Source organism: Cornus florida, unplaced genomic scaffold (genome assembly GCF_030987335.1).
Source record: "Cornus florida cultivar Cherokee Brave unplaced genomic scaffold, ASM3098733v1 CherokeeBrave_3.0.0_Hap2_Chr09, whole genome shotgun sequence".
NCBI classification, from domain to species: domain Eukaryota; kingdom Viridiplantae; phylum Streptophyta; class Magnoliopsida; order Cornales; family Cornaceae; genus Cornus; species Cornus florida.
Window position 1 is genome coordinate 88,479,723 of NW_026775579.1, and position 25,001 is coordinate 88,504,723.

Here is a 25,001-nt window from a genome sequence, read left to right on the forward strand (position 1 = left end):
TTCAGAGAATAAATTGATTGTTTTAATTATGTCGCATTTATATTATATGGATGTGTTGCCATATAGAACTATGTGAGCTGGCTAATAAGTTTCGACTCATTTATACCTTATGCATTCGTTGCTATAGACAGATGTGTGGCTGTCGGGGTATGTGGTTTAATATTATTGGCATGTGTTACCTAATTGACATACTCAGTATATTTATTATTGGCATGTGTTGCCTAATTGACATACTCAGTATATTTATTATTGGCATGTGTTGCCTAATTGACGTACTTAGTATATTTAGTAATACTATTGGCATGTGTGAATTGACGTACTCAGTATATTTAGTAATATTATTGGCATATGTTGCCTAATTGATATGCTCAGTATATTCATCAGTACATTGAGAGGTGTTATCACTGTGTAGTTCGTTATAGTCTGTGTTGTCAGTATCGTGCACCATGTATAATAGCTGATTTCCCGGGTAGGGAAAGGCGGCACTTAACCACCTAGTGTGAGTCTAAGTGATCACCGTCTATTCTGGTTGAGGTCATGTTATACATTGGATAGTTCCCTTAGGATGTATACTGATATAGTACTCATCCAATTCATAATGATTAATTTATTTGATTTTCTGATTTGGGTCATAGTAAAGAGGACTTGCTCGTGGGGTTGACCCACCATTGTTGTTATTTCAGGATACGGTCAGTACCCGTTCCAAGGTTGAGGTTAGCAGTGTGGGACCACCATCCGAACTCATCTACTCTTACGATCCAGTTCAGGGTAGAAGTTTTATGTATTACTTCAGTTTCAGTTTTTATTTACTTTTGACGTTGAACTCTCAGGTTTATATTTAGGGATCCTTGACATAGGATTTCCAAGTTGTAATAGAGTACTGTATTAAGTAAAGGATGGATGGATGTTGTATTATTTAGTGTTCCTTTCCTGTTTACATTCCTTTATTATTATCATTTTGTATTCCATGCTTGTATCTTGCCAATTGTTTTTTATATCCCTCGTTTTTCGTGTATAAGCCTGATCAACTTATGCGTGGAAAATGTGGGGGTGTCACAATAGTTCCTCTCATGGTGGAACATCCACACACCAATTAATCAAATTATCATAATTACAGTCCCAAAATACATGGTTAAGATTTAAAGTCTCTGTCTTACAACGTTACATGATACAATTGCATGGAAACATATACCATAATTCCATTAGTTTCATTTACATCAAACAAAAGATAAGTTCGTTCTTAAGTTACAAGGCCATGAATACTAACTTAGTTACATTTCCACAACTACGAATATACATAGAACGGTTAAAATACAAAATAGCAAACAACCTTCTAACAACTTTCAAGCTTGAAGTGGATTGTCGTCCACCAGTTCATTTCCAAGACTTGAAAAAAAAAATATGAATAGTAGGGTGAGCATAAAGCTCAGCAGGTGACACTTAAGACACACATCTTGTGTCCTTGTGAATCCAAACAAAGCATAGGCCAATGGAAAATGGGGATCATACAATGTCGGGAAATAATACAGCATAACGATTCAATCTCAAGTATATCCAATGCAATGGTATAAGATGCAATGCATGCTAGTGTTGCTCCCCATTTTCATAATCCAAAACATCGTTTCCAAACTGTTAATACAGCCCGCCCTTTGGTAGCCCCGCCGCGACACGAGAGGAGAATTGGCTAGTGTCCCTGACCCTTGGTAACCCCGCGACGTCATTATGGGCTCAACTAGCTCAACCACGCTAGGGCGACTCCCTAGTCCCCTCTAGGCTATATTAACTTCCGGCCCATTGGTAACCCCGCAGCGACCGGGTTTCACAGAAAACCATTTCATCAAAAACACTTCCCTGAAATTTCCCATATTTATTTCAAGAACAATTTCTCCCATTTCATGGAAACCCAATGATATACGCATGTATATATGTTCCATACATTCAATGCCATGGCATTTAAAATTCTACACCATAAAATTAAACATTCAACATGTTCAACATCTCCCAAGTAATTATTAACATATTAAGATACAACAAAATACATTTGAGCATGCTTTACACATAAAACAACTCACATTCATACACATGAATTTCTCTAGACAACATTCATTTAAAATAATCATTGATACAATTAACTTCTAATTAAGCATGCTTGGCACAACAAAGGAGTATAACTCACAATAGAACAAGAAAGTAGTGGATTAAAGTGTCCCTACCTCAAAAGTGAGCCAAAACCCTTAAAATGGGTCTCTAAATTTGAAGTCCCTAGGAAGACCAAATCTGAAATTGCTTACACTAACGCGTAGAGCTCGTTGTGGGCTTCGTTTTGCCTCAAACGGCTCTCAAATCTACCAAGGATTAAGGAAGAAATCAAGAGTGGAAGTTGCAAAAGAAAAAGAAAAAAAGAAATACAGAGAGGAAGAAAGGCAGCGGGGAGAGAGAAGAGGAACAGAAACAATGGGTCTCTAATCCCATTTGGCACATGATAACATAAAATAAAGTGGGTCCCACAGCTAAATAAAAATTTTCTTTTAACCTAAATATATATATAGATAAAGTCAAAAACTTCACAGATACATTAGGAAAAAACTTTGTAAAAGATATAAGAACAAAGCTACCAGACCTATAAAATAAGAAATAAACTAAAGTTGCGATTGGAAGCACCAAATGGGTGCTTTGGATTTGGAAACATAGCATAAGAAGAAAACAATATAAACAGAGGCCACAAGATTATCTTACTTGTGACTTTGATCAAGGTTTCAAAGTAAAACAATATTCTCTTTCCATTTCAAAATAAAACAACAACAGAGAAAATGGGACACACAAGAAGGAAAGATGAATCGGGAAAACACATTTGATGGGCCTATACGAGAAAATAGCAAACAAAATGGAGAAATAACAAAATCAAAATACTAATTTTTTTTGGGTAAATTAAAAAAATATATATATCAAAATTATATCATCAAAAAATAATCAAATACGGATGGCAACCCACAAATAAGAGTCAAAACCCCAGATAAGAGACGCTAACATAACCACAGGAGCAAAGAAGCCAAATTAAGAACACACCCCCAACAAACACACACACACACACATACATAAACTGCAGTTATAGAGAGAGAAACAAAGCTTACCTTACCATAGAGTAATTGATGAAACTTCATACTGGTTAAGTCTTACATAGGTGCTGTTCGAATTTGAAGCATGACAGCCAAACGAGGAATTCGGAGGAGTTGCAAGGAGAGCAGTCCATCGTAAGCTTTTGGCACGTCTCAATATGACAACCTGACACGTGGAAGAATGCAGGGGTATGGTGGGAAAGTAGCAAAAAATAAGGGTATTTTAGTAAAAGCATATGCTGGGATAAAGGGCAAAAAGGTCAAGAAAAAAATTTGGACCATTTCTCGATTTGTGCGTGTCATCCTTGCACAGGGCCATACTAATCTTCTTTGTATCGTTCCAATTTTATCGGATGTCCCCGAAGGGACTCCAGTCTCCTGCAACTCTCTCATATATTTACTCTAAAGACTTTGTTTATAAAACCGATGTGGGACTCTACCCACATCAAGCCACTTCAGCTTACGTCATTGCAAACGATAAAGCACAAGTTATTGAGATACAACAATTTATTGTAGCTTACAACCGCATAATAAGTATATATGTATCATATACTACAAGTTTACAACTATATAAGACATATGGAGTATGAGTATAAAATCTTTCAATGCAAATCAAGTACATTGAGAACTCTATAAACTTGACATTATTTTAAAATATGTTTCGAATATAATCTGAATATAATCTTGTTATTTAGATGAATTGCTTTAAATGCAATGAACCAAGTACATTCGTTTAATAATTGTATAAACTTGAAGCTATTTTGAATTATATCTCAAATGTTATCATGGTATTTAAATCAATTACTATGAATGCAATGAATCTAATTACACTTGTTTGATAATTCTATAAACTTGACAATATTTTGTAATATATCTCGAATGTAATAATATTATTTGGATGAATTGGTTTGCTTGTTTCAAAATAATTCCTTATTTTTATTCATATGGAATTACGCACATGCATAAATTTAAATATAGATTCATATAAAATTTAACTCAAAATTATGGGAGGCAAATTTTTTAAATATTTCTTCCACATAACTAGAAACCAATTAGGCCAATTTTCTCTCAAAGCAAGGTTGTACAAAAAAATAATAATAAATAAATAAATAAAATTAGTGTAGGGGATGGATTTAACCGAGTTCACAAGGCTAGGCCACATCATCAAACAAGTCAAATGGTCAAAGGTAAGGGGCATTTGCCACATCATCTGAACAACTCGAACAGAAGATCGAGGACTTGAAGACCTAAGTTGGGAGCAAGACTCAGAATGATCTGGGATCCAAGGAGATACTTGGTTTGGTGGTTGAAGTACAAGATCCGTCAAGTCAACACTCGACCTGACTTGTAGAGAGAGAAATACTATTTGACTCCCATATATTTAAAACCATCTCATGTTAATAAGCCCACAGGTGATGTCATCATAGACATCACCAAACATCTCACTTGGCTTATAAAAGGAAATACTCCAAGGCCAATAAAGGTAGAGCTGAAGGGGGAGGAAACAACCTCCAGATAGAGGGAGTTCAAAAGCTCTCTCCCTCACGCTTTCTCTATACACATTTATCAAGAGAGTCAATAGTGTATCAATACACTGCCATCTTTATACTCTCTCTCGAGTTTGTCTGTACTTCCACCTCTCTCAGTCCATCTCAAATTTTATGTTGTCTGAATCATTCATATTTTGTGTTTTCGATATCACCCTTGCTACTTGTAGCACTATTATAATAAAGAACCCCCACAATTAGAAACAACCTCCACTTTACAAATTAAAATTATATCACTTAGTGTCTAAAAAAATGTTCTTTCCTTATGATGCAATGGGCAATTACAGACATCTTGCTAGTCAACGCGAAATATTTTGACACAAAAATTTATTATGAACCTATTTAATTTTGTCATACAATATAAAATTTGTAGATTTTATGGATTTCATGCAGTGAAGTCCCATTTGATTTCAATTTTAATCATGTAATTTAAGAATGAAATTTACGTGGACAGATCAATTGATACTTTGACTTCATAATCATTTAAAAATAACTTGGATTGACCACGGTGGAGTGTGGACCCAATTTGTATAGCATCCATCCGTTATTTATTTGTTTTTGGCAACAGTATAGCAGCATCCTTCACTCAACCAAATTTCATTGTTTTTTATAAGGCGGCAGCCGGCTAGACTATCCAAGTTTTGTCCATAAGGCATCCTTTCAGTTTACAAAAGTTAATCCGGCTTTCTAAACATTATTATTATTATTAAATGAAAATGAGTCTCAATTTTATTTAAAACAAGAACTAAATACTATTATTACGATTGTGAAATTTATTGTAAAAAAAAAAAAAAAAATTGTCCATAAGAATGAAATATTCTCCACTAACATCGAAAAGTGAAAGTACAGGAAAGTAAAATAAAAATTCATTTTTAGCATGATTTGTTTTTTTTTTTTTTTAAATACAAATTTATTAAAAATTATCACATTATAATTTATAATATATAAAGGTTATTGTAGAATTTTTTTTCTTAATTTGTTTTATTTTTTATTTCAGTTTGAAGTATAAAGTTTTGAACATCATTATATCCATAAGTAGCAAATAACATATTAAAAAAAAAAAAAAAAAAAAAAAGGAATAAAAAGATTTTCTGTTCCATTCTATCCAAACTCCTAAAATATTTAAAACTTTTCATTTTTAATTTCATTTTCATTCTATTTTTATTTTTATTTCTATTTCTATTTCTATTTCTATCTAATAATATTAGCCTAATATTATTAGGAAGAATAATGTCAAATTTGTATGACTCCGACCACCTTTGCCTTTCTCGTTTTCTTCGCACAACGTTGGCCAAACTAACGACCTCTCTCTCTCTCTAACGAAATTGTTGTCATTGCCAAAAACCACCAATGCTTACCTTTTCTCTTCTGTCTCTCCCGCCAGGATATCTGACGACACATCCCATTGCCGGGATCTGACCCACCACCCCAACTCCATGGCCCATTACACCCGCCGCCACTCCCTCCCCGCCGTATCCATTCTACCTTCCCGACCCGACCCCGTCGCCGCCCCCGGCCCAGTCGCCACCGAACTCGCGTGGCCTTTCGGCGAGCTCGAAGGAGTCGAGGCCGATGACATCCGCGAGACCGCCTACGAGATATTCTTCACGGCCTGCCGGTCGTCGCCGGGGTTCGGAGGGAGGAACACCTTAACATACTACTCATCATCTGAAGGCGGTGGGGACGGATGGGTTTCCGGGTTCGGGTCGGGGCAGGGATCGCCGGGGAAGTCGGGGTTGGTGGGTGTGTCGACGACCAGCAAGGTCAAGAGGTTTCTGGGGTTGAAGACGATTAGGCGTTCAATGTCGAAAAGGACCATTTCAAGCCCCGGGTCAAACCCTTCGTCGCCCGTGAAGCATGGGGTGTCGAGTCCTGGGTCGAACCCTTCTTCGCCCCGCGTATCGAGTCCCGGGTCCAGCCCGAGAATGGCATGGACCACGCCGCAGGGGAGGCCAAGGAAGCCAAAGACGGCGGCTGAAATCATGAGGCAGCAAATGAGGGTGTCGGAGGAGAGCGATAACAGGCTCCGCAAAACCCTAATGAGGACCCTCGTTGGCCAAGTATGTATGTGTGTGTATATATGCAAGTTTATATATTTGTATTTGTGTTAATGTGTTTATCTCTGATTTATGACTTTATGTACATTGAACATAATTTTCATTCAAAAATAATGTAGAACATGTAAATGAAGATTGTATTTGAATGAATTATAAAATATCAATTTAATTTCAAAATTGCAACTAACACATGGTCCTAGGTATGATTTTGAAATTCCCATTTTGGTAGATCTTTAAAGTTTTAAATGATTCTAGATATGTTTTTTTTTTTTTTTTTGCATAATCCATGTAACCTGCAATATTTCTAATCTGCTGGTATACATTATATGATCATTTACCAGATAATTGAACTTAAAAGGCATCCCTCAGGTTGATAGTTGATAGTTGATAGTGTGTGTGTGTGAGATATATATATATATATATATTTTGGTTCTAATCTGAGTAGACATTATTTTCTTATTAAAACAACCAGATGGGCAGGCGTCCGGAGACGATAATTTTACCTCTTGAGCTCCTCCGCCACCTGAAGATAGCCGAATTCAATGATTCCCGGGAGTACCATGTATGGCAACAGCGTCAGCTCAAAATCCTTGAAGCAGGACTCATCCTTTACCCTTCCATCCCACTAGAAAAATCAAACACATTTGCTAAGCGTTTCAGGGAGATTGCCCGGGCTTGTGAGGCGAAGGCAATTGACACTGGAAAGAATTCGGAGTCCATGAAAACGCTTTGTAATTGTGTGGTTTCATTGTCTTGGCGAAGTCCTAATGGTTCAACCACAGACGTGTGCCATTGGGCTGATGGGTTCCCACTGAATGTGCACCTCTACATTGCGCTACTCCACTCCATCTTTGACCTCAAGGAGGAATCGTTAGTCCTTGATGAGATTGATGAGATGATGGAGCTCATGAAGAAAACATGGTCTACACTGGGAATCAATAGGTCCATACACCAAGTGTGTTTTTCGTGGGTATTGTTTCAGCAATATATTGCAACTGGACAAGTGGAAACGGACCTCCTTTCTGCCACACTCGCTATGTTGTCCGAAGTTGCAAAAGATGCAAAGAGAGCAGACCAAGAGCCTATATATGTCAAGATGTTATCATTGGCATTGCTTTCAATGAAAAATTGGTCAGAGAAGAGATTGCTTGATTATCACGGGTGCTTTCAGAAAAAAACAATTGGCATAATGGAAAACCTTCTTCCTTTGGTTTTTTCGGCCACAAAGATATTGGAAGAAGATGTTTCTGGCGTTGGAGCAGCAGAGCTTGAGAAAGGGGAAGTAGTGGCCGAAACTACAGGATGTAGGGTGGACCAGTATATCAGATCATCACTGAGGAATGCATTCACAAAGGTCTGTTTGTTGATCCCTTTACTTTTCAATTTCCCATCATATTTCACCATTCTAGTTAATAAATATATTTATTTCCCGTTCTTGTTTTATAATAAAACAAAAGATGCTAGAAAATGGAAATATCAGCGGTATGCTTGTTGAAGTCCCAGAAGTGAACGAAGCCCTTCTTCAGTTGGCTAAAGACACTGAAGTTTTGGCCTTGAAGGAGAAGGAAATATTTAGTTCGGTGCTCAGGAAATGGCACCCAATAGCAGCTGGGGTTGCAGCCGCGACTCTACATACCTGCTATGGGACATTGTTGAAGCAATACTTAGCTGGGGTGACCTCCCTCACAAATGAGACTATCATGGTATTGCAGAGAGCCGGAAAGCTGGAAAAGATTTTGGTTCAGATGGTGGTTGAAGACACCGTTGAATGTGAAGATGGAGGCAAAACTATTGTGAGGGAGATGGTTCCATATGAAGTTGATTTGATCATTCTAAACATCCTGAAACAATGGATTCAAGAGAGATTGAAAAAAGGGAAAGAATGTCTTCAAAGAGAGAAAGAAACCGAAGTAAGTTCATCTCATTCTCTGCTCAATTTGAAGAAAGGATATTTAGGTTCATGTGATTTATGTCAAGTACTGACATACTGTGAGAGTAATTGATTGCAATTTGTGTTGCAGACATGGAACCCAAAGTCCAAAACTGAGCCATATGCACAATCAGCTGTGGAGCTAATGAAATATGTGAAGGAAATTGTGGACGACTTATTTGAAATTTCAGATGGCATTTCGGATGAGTTAGTTTGTGATCTTGCTGATGGCATAGAGCATTTAATCCGAGACTACACTACCTTCGTTGCATCATGTGGTAATAACAATCTTTTAAAACTTCCTTCACCTAGTAATCTTTTTGGTATATCTTTATTTAGGATTCTTTAGTCGATGTTTCATTTTATTTTTATTTCTCATCAAAAAGATGACCATAAAAGAGTGTATTGTCCAACTTAGACATTAGCCCCTATCGCATGGGGCATATATGCAGAGGACAACACCGCCATAGTTGTTAATATGGAAATTGTGTCGTGAATTACATTTCTTTTAGTGGACAGAAATTAAGTCTTCTGAAATTGTGTTCATACTAATTAGTCACTACTTTTTTTACTTCTTTATCATTCTTTTGTTTTTTTTTTTTTTGGTATTTTTTTTGTATTTTTTAGGATCAAAACAGAGCTATGTCCCTGCACTTCCTCCTCTAACACGATGCAACCGAGACTCAAGGTTTATCAAATTGTGGAAAAAAGCTAGCCCCTGCAAAGTCACCGTCAACTTGGATGATTCGCATCAACTTCTATTTAACGACGGTCAGCAACAACGCCCATCAACTAGCCGAGGAACACAACGCCTGTACATCCGCCTAAACACCTTGTATTATCTTTTATCTCAGCTCCATAGCCTTGACAAAACTCTTTCCCTCTCCCCTCATATCATTCAATCACCCAGCGGCCGCTTCAGTAACAACCACGGACAACTTGGCAGTTACTATTCCTACTTTGATCATGCCCGTTTGGCTATTCAAGAATCCTCCCAACATGTATCAGAAGTTGCTGCCTACCGTCTCATCTTCCTGGACTCGAACCCTGTATTTTACGAAGGTCTATATGTTGGTGATGTAGAAAATGCACGTATTAAACCAGCTTTACAAATCTTGAAGCAGAATCTTACTCTTTTAAGTGCGATTGTCACTGACCGGGCTCAACCATTGGCGATGAAAGAAGTTATGAAGGCTTCTTTTGAGGCCTATCTCATGATTTTGCTAGCTGGGGGAAGCTCCCGAATGTTTTGTAGGTCAGATCACGAGATGATTGAAGAGGATTTTGACAGTTTGAAGCAGGTTTTTAGCAAGTGTGGTGAAGGTTTGATACCTGAGGATGTAATGGAGCGAGAAGTGGATACAGTGGAAGGTGTGGTGGCATTGATGGGTCAGCCTACTGAACAGCTGGTGGAAGATTTCAGCATTGTGGTTTGTGAAGCGAGCGGAATGGGTACCATAGGTGCAGGACAAAAACTGCCTATGCCGCCAACGACAGGAAGATGGAACAGATCAGACCCCAATACGATATTGAGGGTACTGTGCCATAGGAATGATCGACTAGCAAATCAGTTCTTGAAGAGGACATTCCAACTAGCAAAGAGGCGGTAATGAAGATGGATTTACATGTACAGTTAGAGCAAAAAAAATTACGTTTTTTTTTAGGAAAATCTGATATTGGATTCAAGCTGTGTGAACGAAATGTAATGTATTGTATTAGAATTTTGAAGGCTTTGCGAAAGGAAATGGTTTGTAACATAACTCAGTTTGCTTATGAATGTAATATGATGATGTTGCTGAGGGGGCTTAGAGTAATTGGTTGTAATTTTGGTCTTCATTTTATACAGCAAGCAGTTTGCAGTGTTAGTACTTAGTGGTGGTGATATGAAGTACGTGTTTGCTCTCATATTAATTGCAGCAGGACATGGTAGGAATAAGAAGAAGAATAAAGGAGAGGAAATCATAATCTCCGTATATTAAATAATCAATCAATCATACAAAGGTACATCACAAATGATATCAGCCCACCTATAAATAGGCATAAAAAAAACTCTAATCAAATCTTAGTACATAAATAAAATCCTAAAAGCCTCATCTGTTTCGGTTCTTCATCAGACACAGTCCCTAGCTGTCGATCCCTTTAACTCATCTCTAAGCACTTGCATTGAATTCGAAACTTCAGCCTTGTACACATAGAACTTGCTCACGACCAAGAAGAAAATGAAGTTCAAGAAGCTCAGTATCGCGAAAAATGCATAGTAATAATCGAGATGAGAGTCGTTGAGGTTATTGAGAATCCATCCTTTGCGACCATGCTTCTTGGTCATGTGAAGAACTGTTGATAGAAGGAAGCTACTTGTGAAATTCCCAACTCCCAAAGTAGTGGAGGAATAGGAAGTCCCAATACTTTTCATGTTCTCTGGTGCTTGGTCATTGAAAAACTCAATCTTGGCTACCTCTAGAAATGCATCAGCAATTCCCATAAGCACAAATTGAGGAAGTAAAATGAATATGGTTAAAGGCACTTGGTTTCCATTTTCAATTACACCATGGTCCTTGGCAACACTTAGTCTATGCCTCTCAATGAGCGACGCGATCATCATTATGAAGATATGAAATGCCATACCAATTCCCATTCTCTGGAGGAGGGTGATGCCCCTAGGATTCTTTGTCCACCTTCTCATGATCCTGACAAAGAACCGGGCATACAGAAATACAGAAACAAGCGTAGACAGTGTCGCAAAACCTACTAAACTGGCCGGGGGGATTTTGAAGCTGCCAATTTGTCTGTCAAGAGTAGTGCCTTGCATAATGAAAAGGGTGTGGATCTGTGCAATCATTGTGCTAGGCACAAAGGTGGCTACCAATATTGGTAACATTCGTAACATTTGTTTGGTTTCCTCAACTTGGGTAACCGGGCATAGCATCCATGGATCAGTTGAACCTGTTTTCACACTTGCTTTATTGAGGAACCTGCATCAAATGTATGCGACATAAAGTATATCATTAGAAGAAGCATTTAGGCAAGGGCTGCTACTTTAGGAGCCAAGGGTCAAGAATAGGAGTCCCGATCCTTTGTTAACAGCACGCGTGTTGTAACAGTAGAACGGTTCGAATCACGCACCCGCATGGTACGTTCACACATGTGAGTGATTCTAATCATCCACTACAGTACAACACACTTGTTGTGTTGCGCTGCATGAATTGTATGTGAAATAAAAGTATCATTAGAAAGATGCATTTAGGCAATACATGGTTGTTTTTTAGTTATAGAAATCATAGGGTTAAGTATAGTTTTAAAGGATTAGTAGAAAGTTACAAACCTCAAGGTGGGTGTGGAATCAATCCTAAACTTCCCCTTTTTGGTGTACTCTTCCAAGTCAAGTTCATATAGTTCTTTGGGGTCACTAGGAATGGGTACCTTCCACTTCCTCAGTGCAGCCACTATGACCTCGGCCATCATTGTAAAGGGACTCCCCGTGGGCACCCTGTGCCTGTAGAATGGTGTTCCAGCCAAGAATATCAAGATGGCTATTGCAAGGCCCGCGGTTGCAAGCCCATAGCCCAATGCCCAGCCCACAGTGTCTTGTATGTATACAATTATGGTGTTGGCAAAAAGAGTAGAAAAGAACACACTGAACATCCACCAATTGAAGAATGAGAGCTTTTGGGCTTTCTCCTTGGGCTCAAAGTCGTCGAATTGATCCGTGCCGATGGTCGAGATGTTGGGCTTGGTCCCACCAATCCCAAGAGCTAATAAAGACAGTGCAACATAGAACACAGCTAACTGTAAGGTTGAGGCCTTCTTACAGTCTGAGGCATTAACATCAGCACAACTAGGTGGTCTTAGTCCAAGGACTGAAGCTGCTAGTGTTAACAAACACATTCCCTGCAATCAACATAAGAAAGTATACAATTTCAGCCCAACTTCATACGAGTGTGTACACAAATTCTGATGTATACAGCTTTGAAATATATAGAAGTTCTTGGTACATGAATGGAGAAGAGATATGCAAATGGTGGTCAAGTGTTTTTCTTTTTATTGTTACTTGATTTGTGAATATGTGATGTATTGCAAATTGATCTGAATGTACTTGTTCATAACTGGTTCTCAAAATTGGATTGCATCTATATATGTATTGTATATAAATTCTGAATGGAGACTTTACTCGGACTTCGAAGAAAAATAATAGAAGTCTCAATAGATTTTTTTACCGACCGAGGCGGTAATCGTTGAGATAAATACTCTAAGATAAAAAGTTTATGATTTACTTATCTATTACAAATTAAGAATTTTTGTTTGATGCTCTTCATTGGAATTGTACAAAAAAAATCATTCAGATATTATAGTGCAACTCGTCTTCAAATAAAGTCTTTAAAAACACAATTTCCGTCTTAAGCTAGGGTGCAACTTGACCGGGCTAACAAGCCCAATCCAAACTCAATCCAAAAATTTTGAAATTTAAACTTATAAATTCACAAATCGGACTCAAATTGAATTGAATTTTCTCAAAACTCAAATATGTTCGGGCTAAGCTCGAGCTCAACGAACCCAACCCAAAACAAAACAACTTAAATAAAAAAATAATGTTTTTTTTCTCCCTTCTTTCTCCTCTCTCTTCTTTCTCTTTCTCTCTCTTCCACAAGAACCCTACATGCTCTTGACGCCCGGCGAACTGAATCTCGACCTTATTAGATCTGTAAGTGCATCGTCAATCAATCAATCAATCCTCCCTCTCTCTTTGATACTTTCTCTCTAGAAATGGATTACAATTGTACAAATATGTGAATCACACGCGCCTTCAGTCGATCTCTGGTGAGATCACCAGAAAAATATTTCTCCTCTCTATTTTCTCCGTCTTTCACAGTATGCTTCCGGCGACGCTGTCAGAAATCCGGCGACTTCAATAAAGAAGGGCATGATAAGGTACCCAAGGGTAGGACAGATTCTGAGATCTATAATGGAAAGCTAACGACACTGACGCTTGCAAGTACTCTAGATGGACCTCTAGGTACTCTCCTAAACGTTAGACCAGAAAAATGTGGCCAAATTGTCAAGGACTTGGGCCCACCGATGATTATAGAAATCTTAAATTGTGGGTCTCATGCAATATACTTGATTATGCAAGTAATTACTTATTTACCACGACAATTATGGAATTCTAAAATTTTTTTAGATAATATTGGTACTACCAACTCGCAAAAGTGTCCCAAGTGGGTTCCGTTTGGAGTAATATACTGTACTTGCTTTTTAAAAAATAAATTATAATAAAATTTTAAATTTTTAATTTGATAACCATAAACTTCCCAAAAAATTACAAAAGTTTCAGTTCAAATTTTAATTTGATAACCATAAACTTCCCAAAAAATTACAAAAGTTTCAGTTCTTTTCTTTTATTTTATTTTTACATATTTATATATATATATATATATATATATATATATATATATATATATATTAACCTGTATAACGAGTTCGATCTTGAATTATGTACATAATTCATTTTGAATAAAATTCACCTAACCTAACTCAATTTCAAATTAAGATTAAATTAGAACTGAATTGAGTTGGACCAATTAAGTTGTGGCTAGTGGATGGAAAATCCACTCTTAAATGTCAAATCAGAGATTAAGTTTTGCAGCAAATCAATCTCCCAATTAAATAAATATATTTATTGTTGACCAATTAAGTTGGTTGGTTGGACTTTCTTTTTGACTGCCTTACATTATTGAGCTGTTCCATTGGACATTATATAATTAATAATTACAATTAAAATGATTAAACTAGTATTAATTTATTTATTTATTTTTTTTCACAAACTAGTATTAAATAACATGCTACATATATATATCCAGTAGTGACTGAGCCGGTTCTAAATTAATGTGTGTGTCTATATATATATATATATATATGTATAAATATTTTTTAATATAGCGGTAATAAAGTGAGCCTAGTTCGAAATATATATGTAAAGAAATGTCGTGGAATTTTACACAAATAATTTAATAAGGAGCTTGACGAGTATTTAAGTTTTTAACCGCAGGATTTCAACCACAAGACGTGTCTGACTTCAATTTAATTATAGACTAATTACATAGGAGTTGAAATCCTAACTAAGGTCAAAACAAGTAAAGCACAATTGCTCAAGTTGCTTAATATATAATTTATATTCTCAGTCTTTGGCTTGAAAGATGCATTTTCTTCAAATTTATGCTGGCCTCAAATTTAATGTGTGCGCGCTGTGTTCGTGTCTCAGATAGTGCTTTTTATTATTCTTTAAAGGACTAAGTATATAAAATACCCTTAAATTTTATTTTTTATGCAAATAACATTTTTATAATTTATACACTTAGAAAAGTACGTTACAAAATTATGCGTCTGACACATGACTAATTAACAATATTAAATATCCAAAATACCCTTTTAAAGTTCCGAAAATGCCCTACTCATTTTCTATATGAATTTCATCCTCAACCCATTAAGGTCATTTTATAATAATTAAATTTTTTACTATTTTTATTTTTAATTCAAGAAGGGTAATTAATACTCTTTCATCACAGTCCAGAGGTTCTTATTCCCCTCACCAAAAAAAAAAAATCCAAAATGCTCTTTTAAAGTCTCAAAAATGCCCTTACCCATTTTCAATATGAATTTCAGCCTCAACGCCATTACTATTGAGAACGCATTTGTGAGTGAGTCATATCAATGTTGACAAGTATTCTTTCAATAAAGTGTAATCACCGTTTTCCATTTAATGCTTCTAAAATAATAATAAGAAGATAAAAGTGTAGAGAGAGAGAGAGACGCGCTTGTGAGTGAGTCCTATCAATGTTGACAAGTATTCTTTCAATACAGCTGTAATCACCATTTTCCATAATACTTCTAAAATACGGAGTAATAAGAAAATAATAAGATTACAAGTGTGTGTAGAGAGAGAGAGAGAGAGACAGAAATATTTGAATTGAATTCAGTGTGCATGAGACATACCATGAAATAGATTGCAGATGCAATCAGGAACGTCCAATAGCGGCCGATACAGGCATCAGCCACGTAGGCCCCTAGGATTGGGGTCATCTGAATGGTCCCAATCCAGTTGGTGACATTGTTGGATGATTTGACTGTGCCCTGATGGAGCTTCTGGGTCAAATATCTGATCAAATTTGTTTGTATACCATAATAGGCTATGCGTTCAAACACTTCATACACTGCAAGTCCACAAAAAACGCGGAAAATTTAACAGATTAACCAACAAACATAACCACCGCACCTTATTATATTTTGGTTTTAGTGGGGATTATATATAAATAATTTTTTTTAAAAAGTTGCTTTTAATTACAAACTCTTGTTCATCCCATGTAACTATGTGAATAGATTAAAAAAAAAAAATTCATCGATAGAAAAAGTGGATTAAAATGGAGTTTTATGGAACGTATCAATAAGCTAGACTGACGCCACATGCATACATACATACATACATACATACACACACATACATACATATATATATATATACACATATGTACATACATACATAGATCTATGTATACATACATACATACATATACATACCTACATACATATGTGTATGTATGTATGTATATATATATATATATGTATATATCACCCACTTGAAAGGCAGGTACCAGATTCATCTAAAAGAGAAAAAGAAAGAACACTGGCTTCCAAGTTTCACTGACAATGTAACCAATGATATGGAGTTATATATATATACATACATACATACATACATATGTGTATATATATATATATATGTATGTATATATATATATCACCCACTGCAGGTACCAGATTCATCTAAAAGAGAAAAAGAAAGAACACTGGCTTCCAAGTTTCACTGACAATGTAACCAATATTATGGAGTTATATATGTATGTATGTACGTATACATACATACATATGCATGTATGTATGTCCATATATATCACCCACTTGAAAGGCATGCACGCAGGTACCAGATTCATCTAAAAGAGAAAAAGAAACAACACTGGCTTCCAAGTTTCACTGACAATGTAACCAATAATATGGAGTTCAATCACAAACACAGAGAGAGAGTTACCAACAAGAAAGGAACAAGCTCTCCATCCACCACTCTTGGATCTACGGACAGGATTGCCTTTTAGATCCACAGTGCCATCCTCTGTGTAGTCACCATGAATCCCTTCTTCAGCCATATATATAAATATATCTGTATATCTATATGACTTAATTTGAAGCAATATTAGAACTATATATATATGCATCTCTCAACGACTTTTTATAGGCCTCACCATCCTCCGCTTGCCAAGTTTATACCCGTGCGTGCCAACGTATAATTACCAAAATGCCTTCCCTGACTTGAATAAATTAATGTGGCACAAAAGAACAAAATAAACAAATAAATAAATAAAAAGGTAAAACATGAAAGAGTGAGACACCATCCAACTTAGAGTTCTTCTAGTAGCATGTGTCTATTTAGGCTCAACCCTTTTGATAATTACCAAAATGCCGTACTCTTTTTTTAAAATAAATGTGGACTTGTATCTAAACGAATAAAAATTAAAAATGAAAAAGACAAAACAAGAGAGATATAGTTAGAGACCTTCCTTTGTTAAATGACTATCATGGCCATACAACTTGTTACTACAAGACAATATAGTTTATATAGTCTAGTACATGGAAGGGCAATTGTCTTGACAGTGCAGTGAATTAAAAAAAAAAAAAAAAAAAAAAATCGTAATTGACCGTCTAATACTTGATTGTTGTACAGTATCAGTGCAAAAAAAAAAAATTAAAAAGGAAACATAACGACAGCATTTAAAAGCAGTCGTTCAAATCTGCCTTAAAAGGGCTTTTTAGGCAGTATAATTTTTTTTCTTGAAACACCTTGCGGCACGCTGACAACACACCATCTGAACCATCCTCCTCCTAGAAACGCGATGTGTGTTTACCGACCAAATAGAAACCGCCTCAAAAGGGCTTTTTAGACAACACAAAATAAAAATGAAGAAGATAAAACAAGAGAGATACAACTCGTTTCTATTAAAAGCCGGTTCCGTCACACGCACAATACACCATCCGATCCTTCCTTCTAGAAACGCTTTCTAGCCTCTCTCTCTTCTACCGTAGAAGGAAGGATCGGATGGATCCTTCTAGAAACGCTCTCTAGCCTCTCTCTCTTCTACCGTTTTCAGCACAAGATAAACCGCCTCAAAAGGGCTTGCACAATACACCATCCGATCCTTCCTTCTAGAAACGCTCTCTAGCCTCTCTCTCTTCTACCGTTTTCAGCACAAGATAAACCGCCTCAAAAAGGGCTTTTTAGGCAGCACATATTTTCGTCACAAAGCACCTTACGTGACTGACACACAATGCCACAATGCACCAACAGGACCTTCCTTAACACGAAGCTTGCTCTCTTCCTCTCTCTACTATTTCAGCACAAGAGGAACAGCCTCAAAAGAGCTTTTTAGACCATTTTCAACGTAAAATATCATTTTTGCATGTCAAATTTACATTTTGAGAAGAATTATAATATCATAATGTTATATTTTATCAACTTTGCTCTAATGATGTATTTTATCCAAAATATTATTTTTTGACACAACAACCATTTTTTCCAAACTACCATTCCCAATCACCAATTTTCAATAACCATTTTTTTTTTTTTCCCTGTTTGTATTTTATTTAGCTTATTTGCCTAGTTAAAAAAAAAATTATTTATCAAATTCAATGTAAAAGAATAAGAATGTAAATTATATAAAAATAAATAGGTAAACTTGTCATTTACATAACAAGCAATCCTATCAAAAATCATTTCATCCTCCCCAATCGCCTCCATCTCTATTCTTGACTCTGAACTTGCCCTCTCTCTCTCTCTCTCTCCAACTGCAAACTACAAAATTTACAAGAATTAGAAGCTCTTTCTGCAACTGCTAACTTGTATGTATGCCTTTTGTTTTAATTTTTTTTCTAAATCAACTAATCAAGGTTTGTAATTCTTGTTTTGCAAACTAAATCCTATTTGGTGAAATTTTTTATGATCTTTTATATATATATATATAAAGTATATATATATCTGAACACCCCTTCTCTCTCTCTCTGCAACTGCAAACTACATAATCTACAAGAATCAGAAGTTCAAACCCATATCGGCATATCATTTCAGATTGTTCAAAAAATCAAAACCCATATATTTCAGTTTCCATCGCCCGCTGTTCCAGCTCGGGTTTACCGTTTGTAAGCTTCAGCCACTGTCTCTCAACTCTCAAGCTTGCCCCCCTCTCTCTCTGCAACTGCTAACTTGTATGTATTGGTTTTGTTTTAATTTTTTTTCTAAATCAACTAATCAAGGTTTGTAATTCTTGTTTTGCAAACTAAATCCTATTTGGTGATATTTTTTATAATCTTTTAAAAAAAATTTATAATCTTTTATAATCCTATTTGTAATTCTTGTTTTGCAATCTTATTTCAGCACAAGAGGAACAGCCTCAAAAGGGCTTTTTAGACCATCTCCAATGTAAAATGTCATTTTTACATGTCAAATTTATATTTTGAGAGAAATTATACTATCAAAATGTTATATTTTAGCAACTCTACTCCAATGATGTATTTCATCCAAAATATTATTTTTTGACACAACAACCATTTTTTTTCAACTACCATTCCCAACTACCAATTTTCAATAACCATTTTTTTTTTTTTTTTTTTTTTTTTGTCAGTGTTTGTATTTTATTTAGCTTATTTGTCTGGTTTAAAAAAAAAAATTTAATTATCAAATTCAATATAAAAGAATAAGAATGTAAATTATATAAAAATAAATAGGTAAACTTGTCATTTACATAACAAGCAAACCCTATCAAAAATCATTTCAACCTCCCCAATCGCCTCCATCTCTATTCTTAACTCTGAACTTGCCCTCTCTCTCTCTCTCTCCAACTGCAAACTACAAAATCTATAAGAATCAGAAGCTCTTTCTGTAACTGTTAACTTGTATGTATGGCTTTTGTTTTAATTTTTTTTTCTAAATCAACTAATCAAGGTTTGTAATTCTTGTTTTACAAACTAAATCCTATTTAGTGAAATTTTTTATGATCTTTTTTAAATATATATCTATTTACAATATAAAGTATATATATATATCTGAACCCCCCCTTCTCTCTCTCTCTGAACTTGCCCTCTCTCTCTGCAACTGCAAACTACATAATCTACAAAATCAGAAGTTCAAACACATATCGGCATATCATTTCAGATTGTTCAAAAAAATCAAAATCCATATCTTTCAGTTTCCATCGTCTGTTGTTCCAGTTCGAGTTCTGTGATACCCCTCGATTCTAGAGCCACGGGTGATCAAGTCCGAGCACAGATCCGAGGGATACCAAACAATTAATATGTAAACAAGCAAAAATATAAAAGATTTAAAAATAAGAATAATAAGCTGAAAAGAATTCTAAATACGAGAATCCTCCAAATACAAATATTAATATAATTTAATTTTCCCAATCCGTACAACTCAGGAATCCATTCAGTGGACCCCTAATAATTCCAAATGAAAATAAATTACATAACCAAAATCCCATCACTAAATACGAAAGGAAATCCTATGTAGTCGGAAGAGTGAGTGTCTGTATCTGCATCATCACAATCAAGCTCTAAGCCTGATACTGACGAACACTTAAAAAATAAGAGTGGGTCAGGCCCACATGCAAGTTCCATCCTACTACAATCCATACATAAACCCGATACGCAGATACATCCTATATAGCTCAGCAATAACCAAAATAATCCATATATATATATATATACACACACACTATAGGATGTTCATTAGCCTATAGTGTAGTTCAACCTGCATAGAAAGAAACATGTAAATCACACTTTCCAGTGACCATGTGCATCTCCTGTCAGGGAACATCAGCTATATCTAATTACTCAACCTTTGCGATATACGCACCCTAACCTTGATCCTGAGACTCAAGCTCATATCACAGTACCATAAGTATATATATATATATATATATCCTTCCTAATACAGAAAAGTAAAATAAACATCCGTTATGTCGTTCAACTGTTTTAGTTAATCAATTCCGTATGTATGAAGAGGTAGGACTTAGCTTTTTGATCTAATCCATCCCCAATATGCCACCGTCCCATACCGGTACATATAATGCATATGATCCATAAATGATGCATACTCAAATAAATATCAAGTATATCCAGAAACAAACATAATAGAAATCAAATATATGCAAGGTTCTATTATGTATCAAGTATATAATTCTAACCATATATTCTCTATTTAAATTGCTAAAGTACAATAAACAATTTAAATCATCCATATCCATATAATTGACAGAACAAAAATTATAACAGATCATCAATTAACATCCATAGCACGATATAATGATAAACAAAATTATAACTGAGCACATTATACTAGAATGCCAAAAATACCTCCATATTAGTCCATTTGATTTGCTAAATTAAACCAGAAATCAAATCCTCCTCCATTCTTGACGGCATGCAGATTACTATTCAAATCTCACGACGTCCATTCAATCCTTAACTATAAATCTTGTGCATGATCTAATGACACTTAGAAGTCTAAACTGCACATTATGAAACCCCAATAGTATTTTGATACTAATCCATTTAAATTAGTTAAAACACAACCAGCGAGTAAAACTTTCTCAACTCCTGACAGCATGTAAATTAATATCTAAATTTTATGACGTCCCTTTCCAGATCACACACCCACATTCCTGGGCCTTAATTATGTGTTATATATCTTTGATATAACATCCCTAAAATATCTTTCATTTCAGTCCATTCAATTAGCTAAACAAATTAGAAATTTAAGTCTTTCTTCTTTCTAGACAGCATGCACATTAATCTTTAAAAATTCACGATGTCTATTAATATTAATACACTAGCATATACTAACTATATTAAGATTTTAATAGGTTAATTTTAAACATTTAAAACCCCACATCACTTTTCAAAAATTACATTTAAGCCCCTGTAATATAAAAAAAAAAATCAGCAAAACGCACTTACTGTGCATTTACAAAAAAGAAGCCGGCTCCACAAAAGTGTGGAGCCTGCTCCACCCACTTGGAGCCACCTCCACAAGAGTGTGGAGCCTACTCCACTTAAATGGAGCCGCCTCCACTCTCCCAGCCTCCGTCTTCTCCAATTCCGGACACTTTCTGACTTTCTCGTTGCCCCTGTTGAAGTTCCTAACCCTCTGTTTTAAGTTCCAGACGATCCCAACTAATTATAAGAAGTAATTTTGCATCACTACATGTATCAAAACAAGTGTACATTCAAGAGAAATCAAGGTTAAAACAGGAACATAATCCAACCGTAAAAGCAGTCTTAAAACAATTCAATTCCATGCAATTTAATTCCATTAAATTCAAGAATGCTAATTAAATAAATTTTACTGTCCGTTTAAGTCTTGGAGACTACCTAGGCATGCACAGAACACAAGTTTACAGGAAGGAGATAAAATGAAACTTGCCTTTAGGTTTCGGTTTGAAACCTTTTAACGTCGTCTCTAAATTCTCCGACAAACTGACGACTACCGGCAACCCTCCTACTGCTCCAGTTCCATCTCACAATCAACCTCTTCCTTCCTCCGTAGTACACCTTCAGTCCATAACTGAAAGCTTAATTGGCTCTCCCAGTATCCCTCTGTGTTTTTGTGATACCCCTCGAATCCGAGACGCGGGTTGATCAGGTTCGAGCCTAAACCCGAGGGATATCAAACAATTAAAGTATTTTAAATCGAACACGGAATACAAACTGAAATAAGAAATAAAATTAAATAGCTGGAAAAAACTAAATTAATAAACCTTGAAATAAAATTATTCAAATCTGATAATCCAAAACTCCATAAGTTTACAACTCGAGAATCCATCCAGTGGACCCCTTATTAATATTCTCAATTCAAAACTGAAATAACTGAAATAAAGTCTAAAGCTAATATAGAGACGATTCCTACATAGTCGGAGGAATGAATATCTGTATCTGCTCTGCACGTCCAAGCTCTAACCCTGGAACTGACGAACACCTGAAAAATAAAAGAGTGGGTCAGGCCCACATGCAAGTCCTGTTCTACTACAATCCAAACAGTAATCCGATACACAGATACATCCTAGGAAGACTCAACAATATCTAGAGTAGTCCATATATGTACATAGTTGATCGGTTGATCAACTATACATCAACCTTCGCAATAGCACGAATCATTGTAAAATAGGGCTATTGGTCGGGTAAGTCGAACCACTGGGACTGCGCTAGTCTAAGGCAACCTAAATGTCTAGAATCATTCTTAGAATGATAAGGGGTAATAAGGGTTTATTTGTTTGTCACTAAACTAGAAATGTAAAGATGCATAAACTAGTAGATTGCAAGGAATGTAAAGAGGTGAAATGCAAGTAGAGAAGACTTAGGAGATGAATCCGTCTCCATCCCTATACACATGCTAGATTAGAACTAATTAAGGGGAAAAATAACATATAATGGTCAAGAATTACATAACAACACATGGTTGCCATGTAATTGATCAAGAAGTACATTAAGTCTCAAACAAGTATAATCTATCAAAAGGGTAAACATGCTTAGACTACCTAACTAAGGTGTAGCTTATACACATTTACTTAAATGAAAGGCTATCAAGTTCTTGACAAAATGATGAAGCACATGGAGCTAGAGATTAAGCATACACCATCAAAGGATTCCCTAAGCAATGGTCTATCAAAGTCACCTATCAACATGCCATGAAACCATTTCATAACCTTGTTCCCATTCTCACCATGAAAACTCAAGCAATAAGATTCATACAAGATATCACCTAACAATCAAGATAATGAACTTGAAGAAATCAACCATACATATATAAACATTCATTACAACAAATGAAAGGCTCTTAGTTATGAAAAATACCATAGAAATATACATTGCAATTCCCCAAAATAGACTACCCTAGGACATGCTTACAAGGGAGGGACTTCATCACCTCCCTAGAGGAAGAGTTAGTTACCCATGGTAGCCCTAGATGAAGGAAGAAGCAAGGCCTCCAACTCCATTTACGTGCTCCCCTCTTTAGGCTTGAAGAACACTTTCTTCTTTTTCTCTTCTCTCCCCTCTATCTTGTAAAATAAAGCTTAAGAGATAATGAGTGGCTTTGCTTCCCTTATCTAGATCACTTATCCACCCCAAAAGCTACCAACCAACATTTCTAACCACTTCATAAAGGAGGCAATCCAAAAGGGCTAAAATCTGAGCACAAGTGGGCTGAGTCGTGTAGAATTCTGCCCTAATTTCGAGTGCTCGAAATAGGGCCTCGAGCACTCGAAAATTGGGCAGAATACCCTATGCTTGGTTTGCTCCGCCCGGACCTACTTTGGTAAAATGGCCATAACTTTGTGCTCCGAACTCCGAATGATAAACCGTTTGAAGATTTGGAAAGCTAATTCAGAGCTCTAAAAACTTTATGTTTTGGTGGAGATCCAATTCTCAAGTCTGATTGGTTGAAATTGAAGAACAAGGCAGACTTTCATTGCTGCCAGGCAGTTCTGAGTACCTCTAATAAGAAAATCATAACTCTCTGCTCCGAATGACGAACCGCTTGAAGATTTGGAAAGCTGATTCAGAGCTCTAAATCTTTCATGTTATGATGGAAGTCCAGTTCCTGAGTTTGGTAGGTCAAAATGGTGAACAAAGTTCGGGCTTCACTGTTGCCAGAATTTCAGAATTGGCACCTTGATATTCAAAAACTCTACAAAACACCCTTCTTGCTCCTTTATTGCAATTGAACCTGAAAATGCACAAAAACATACAAATGAAAGTAATCTACATAATTAAACGAACAATGGACTTAACTAATGCAATTAAGGGCGCTTGAATATGCAATATTCGGCGCTTATCAATAGTACACACTATAGGACGCTCACTAGTCCAGTAGGTCTGTCTCAGCCTGAATAGAAGGTAACATGCAAATACGCACCCTAAGGTGGGCATGAGTACCTAGACCTACCAGGGAACAACACCTATGTCCAGTTATCCATCCTAAGCGATATACGCACCCTAACCATGGTCCTGAGACTCAGGCTCATACCATGGCACATAAAATAAATATATAAAATCCGTACTCCCTATACAAAATATCAGTCATCTATGTAGTGGTCTGATATATGTAAACACTCCATCCTGAAAACCGTAGTAAATCTTTCAATTCACAATTGATATGACACATGTAGGTGATGGATTTAACCTTTATGGTTAATCCATACCTTAATCCAATTTGGGTAGGACTTAATATTTTGAACTAATCCATTCCCAATATAGG

The 25,001-nt window shown here is 36.0% G+C and overlaps 2 protein-coding genes and 1 non-coding gene across 3 annotated transcripts; 1 reads left to right on the top strand and 2 right to left on the bottom strand.

The window, feature by feature from the left end:
• Window positions 1–3,383: 3,383 nt before the first annotated feature.
• On the bottom strand, window positions 3,384–3,485 carry LOC132275521 (U6 spliceosomal RNA). Its single transcript, XR_009470660.1, has one exon. It is a non-coding gene; the product is annotated as a U6 spliceosomal RNA (small nuclear RNA).
• A 2,614-nt stretch (window positions 3,486–6,099) lies between these two features.
• LOC132273108 (protein unc-13 homolog) lies at window positions 6,100–10,369 on the top strand. The gene is made up of 5 exons (XM_059774137.1): window positions 6,100–6,723; window positions 7,193–8,074; window positions 8,178–8,630; window positions 8,742–8,928; window positions 9,278–10,369. Exons 1-5 carry the CDS (start codon window positions 6,100–6,102, stop codon window positions 10,258–10,260), a joined length of 3,129 nt encoding a protein of 1,042 aa, XP_059630120.1. The 3' UTR covers window positions 10,261–10,369.
• A 256-nt stretch (window positions 10,370–10,625) lies between these two features.
• LOC132273453 (protein NRT1/ PTR FAMILY 5.2-like) lies at window positions 10,626–15,739 on the bottom strand. Its single transcript, XM_059774411.1, has 3 exons — window positions 15,638–15,739; window positions 11,973–12,538; window positions 10,626–11,622 (listed from the first exon to the last, which is right to left on the bottom strand). Exons 1-3 carry the CDS (start codon window positions 15,722–15,724, stop codon window positions 10,761–10,763), a joined length of 1,515 nt encoding a protein of 504 aa, XP_059630394.1. The 5' UTR covers window positions 15,725–15,739; the 3' UTR covers window positions 10,626–10,760.
• Between the last annotated feature and the right edge of the window lie 9,262 nt (window positions 15,740–25,001).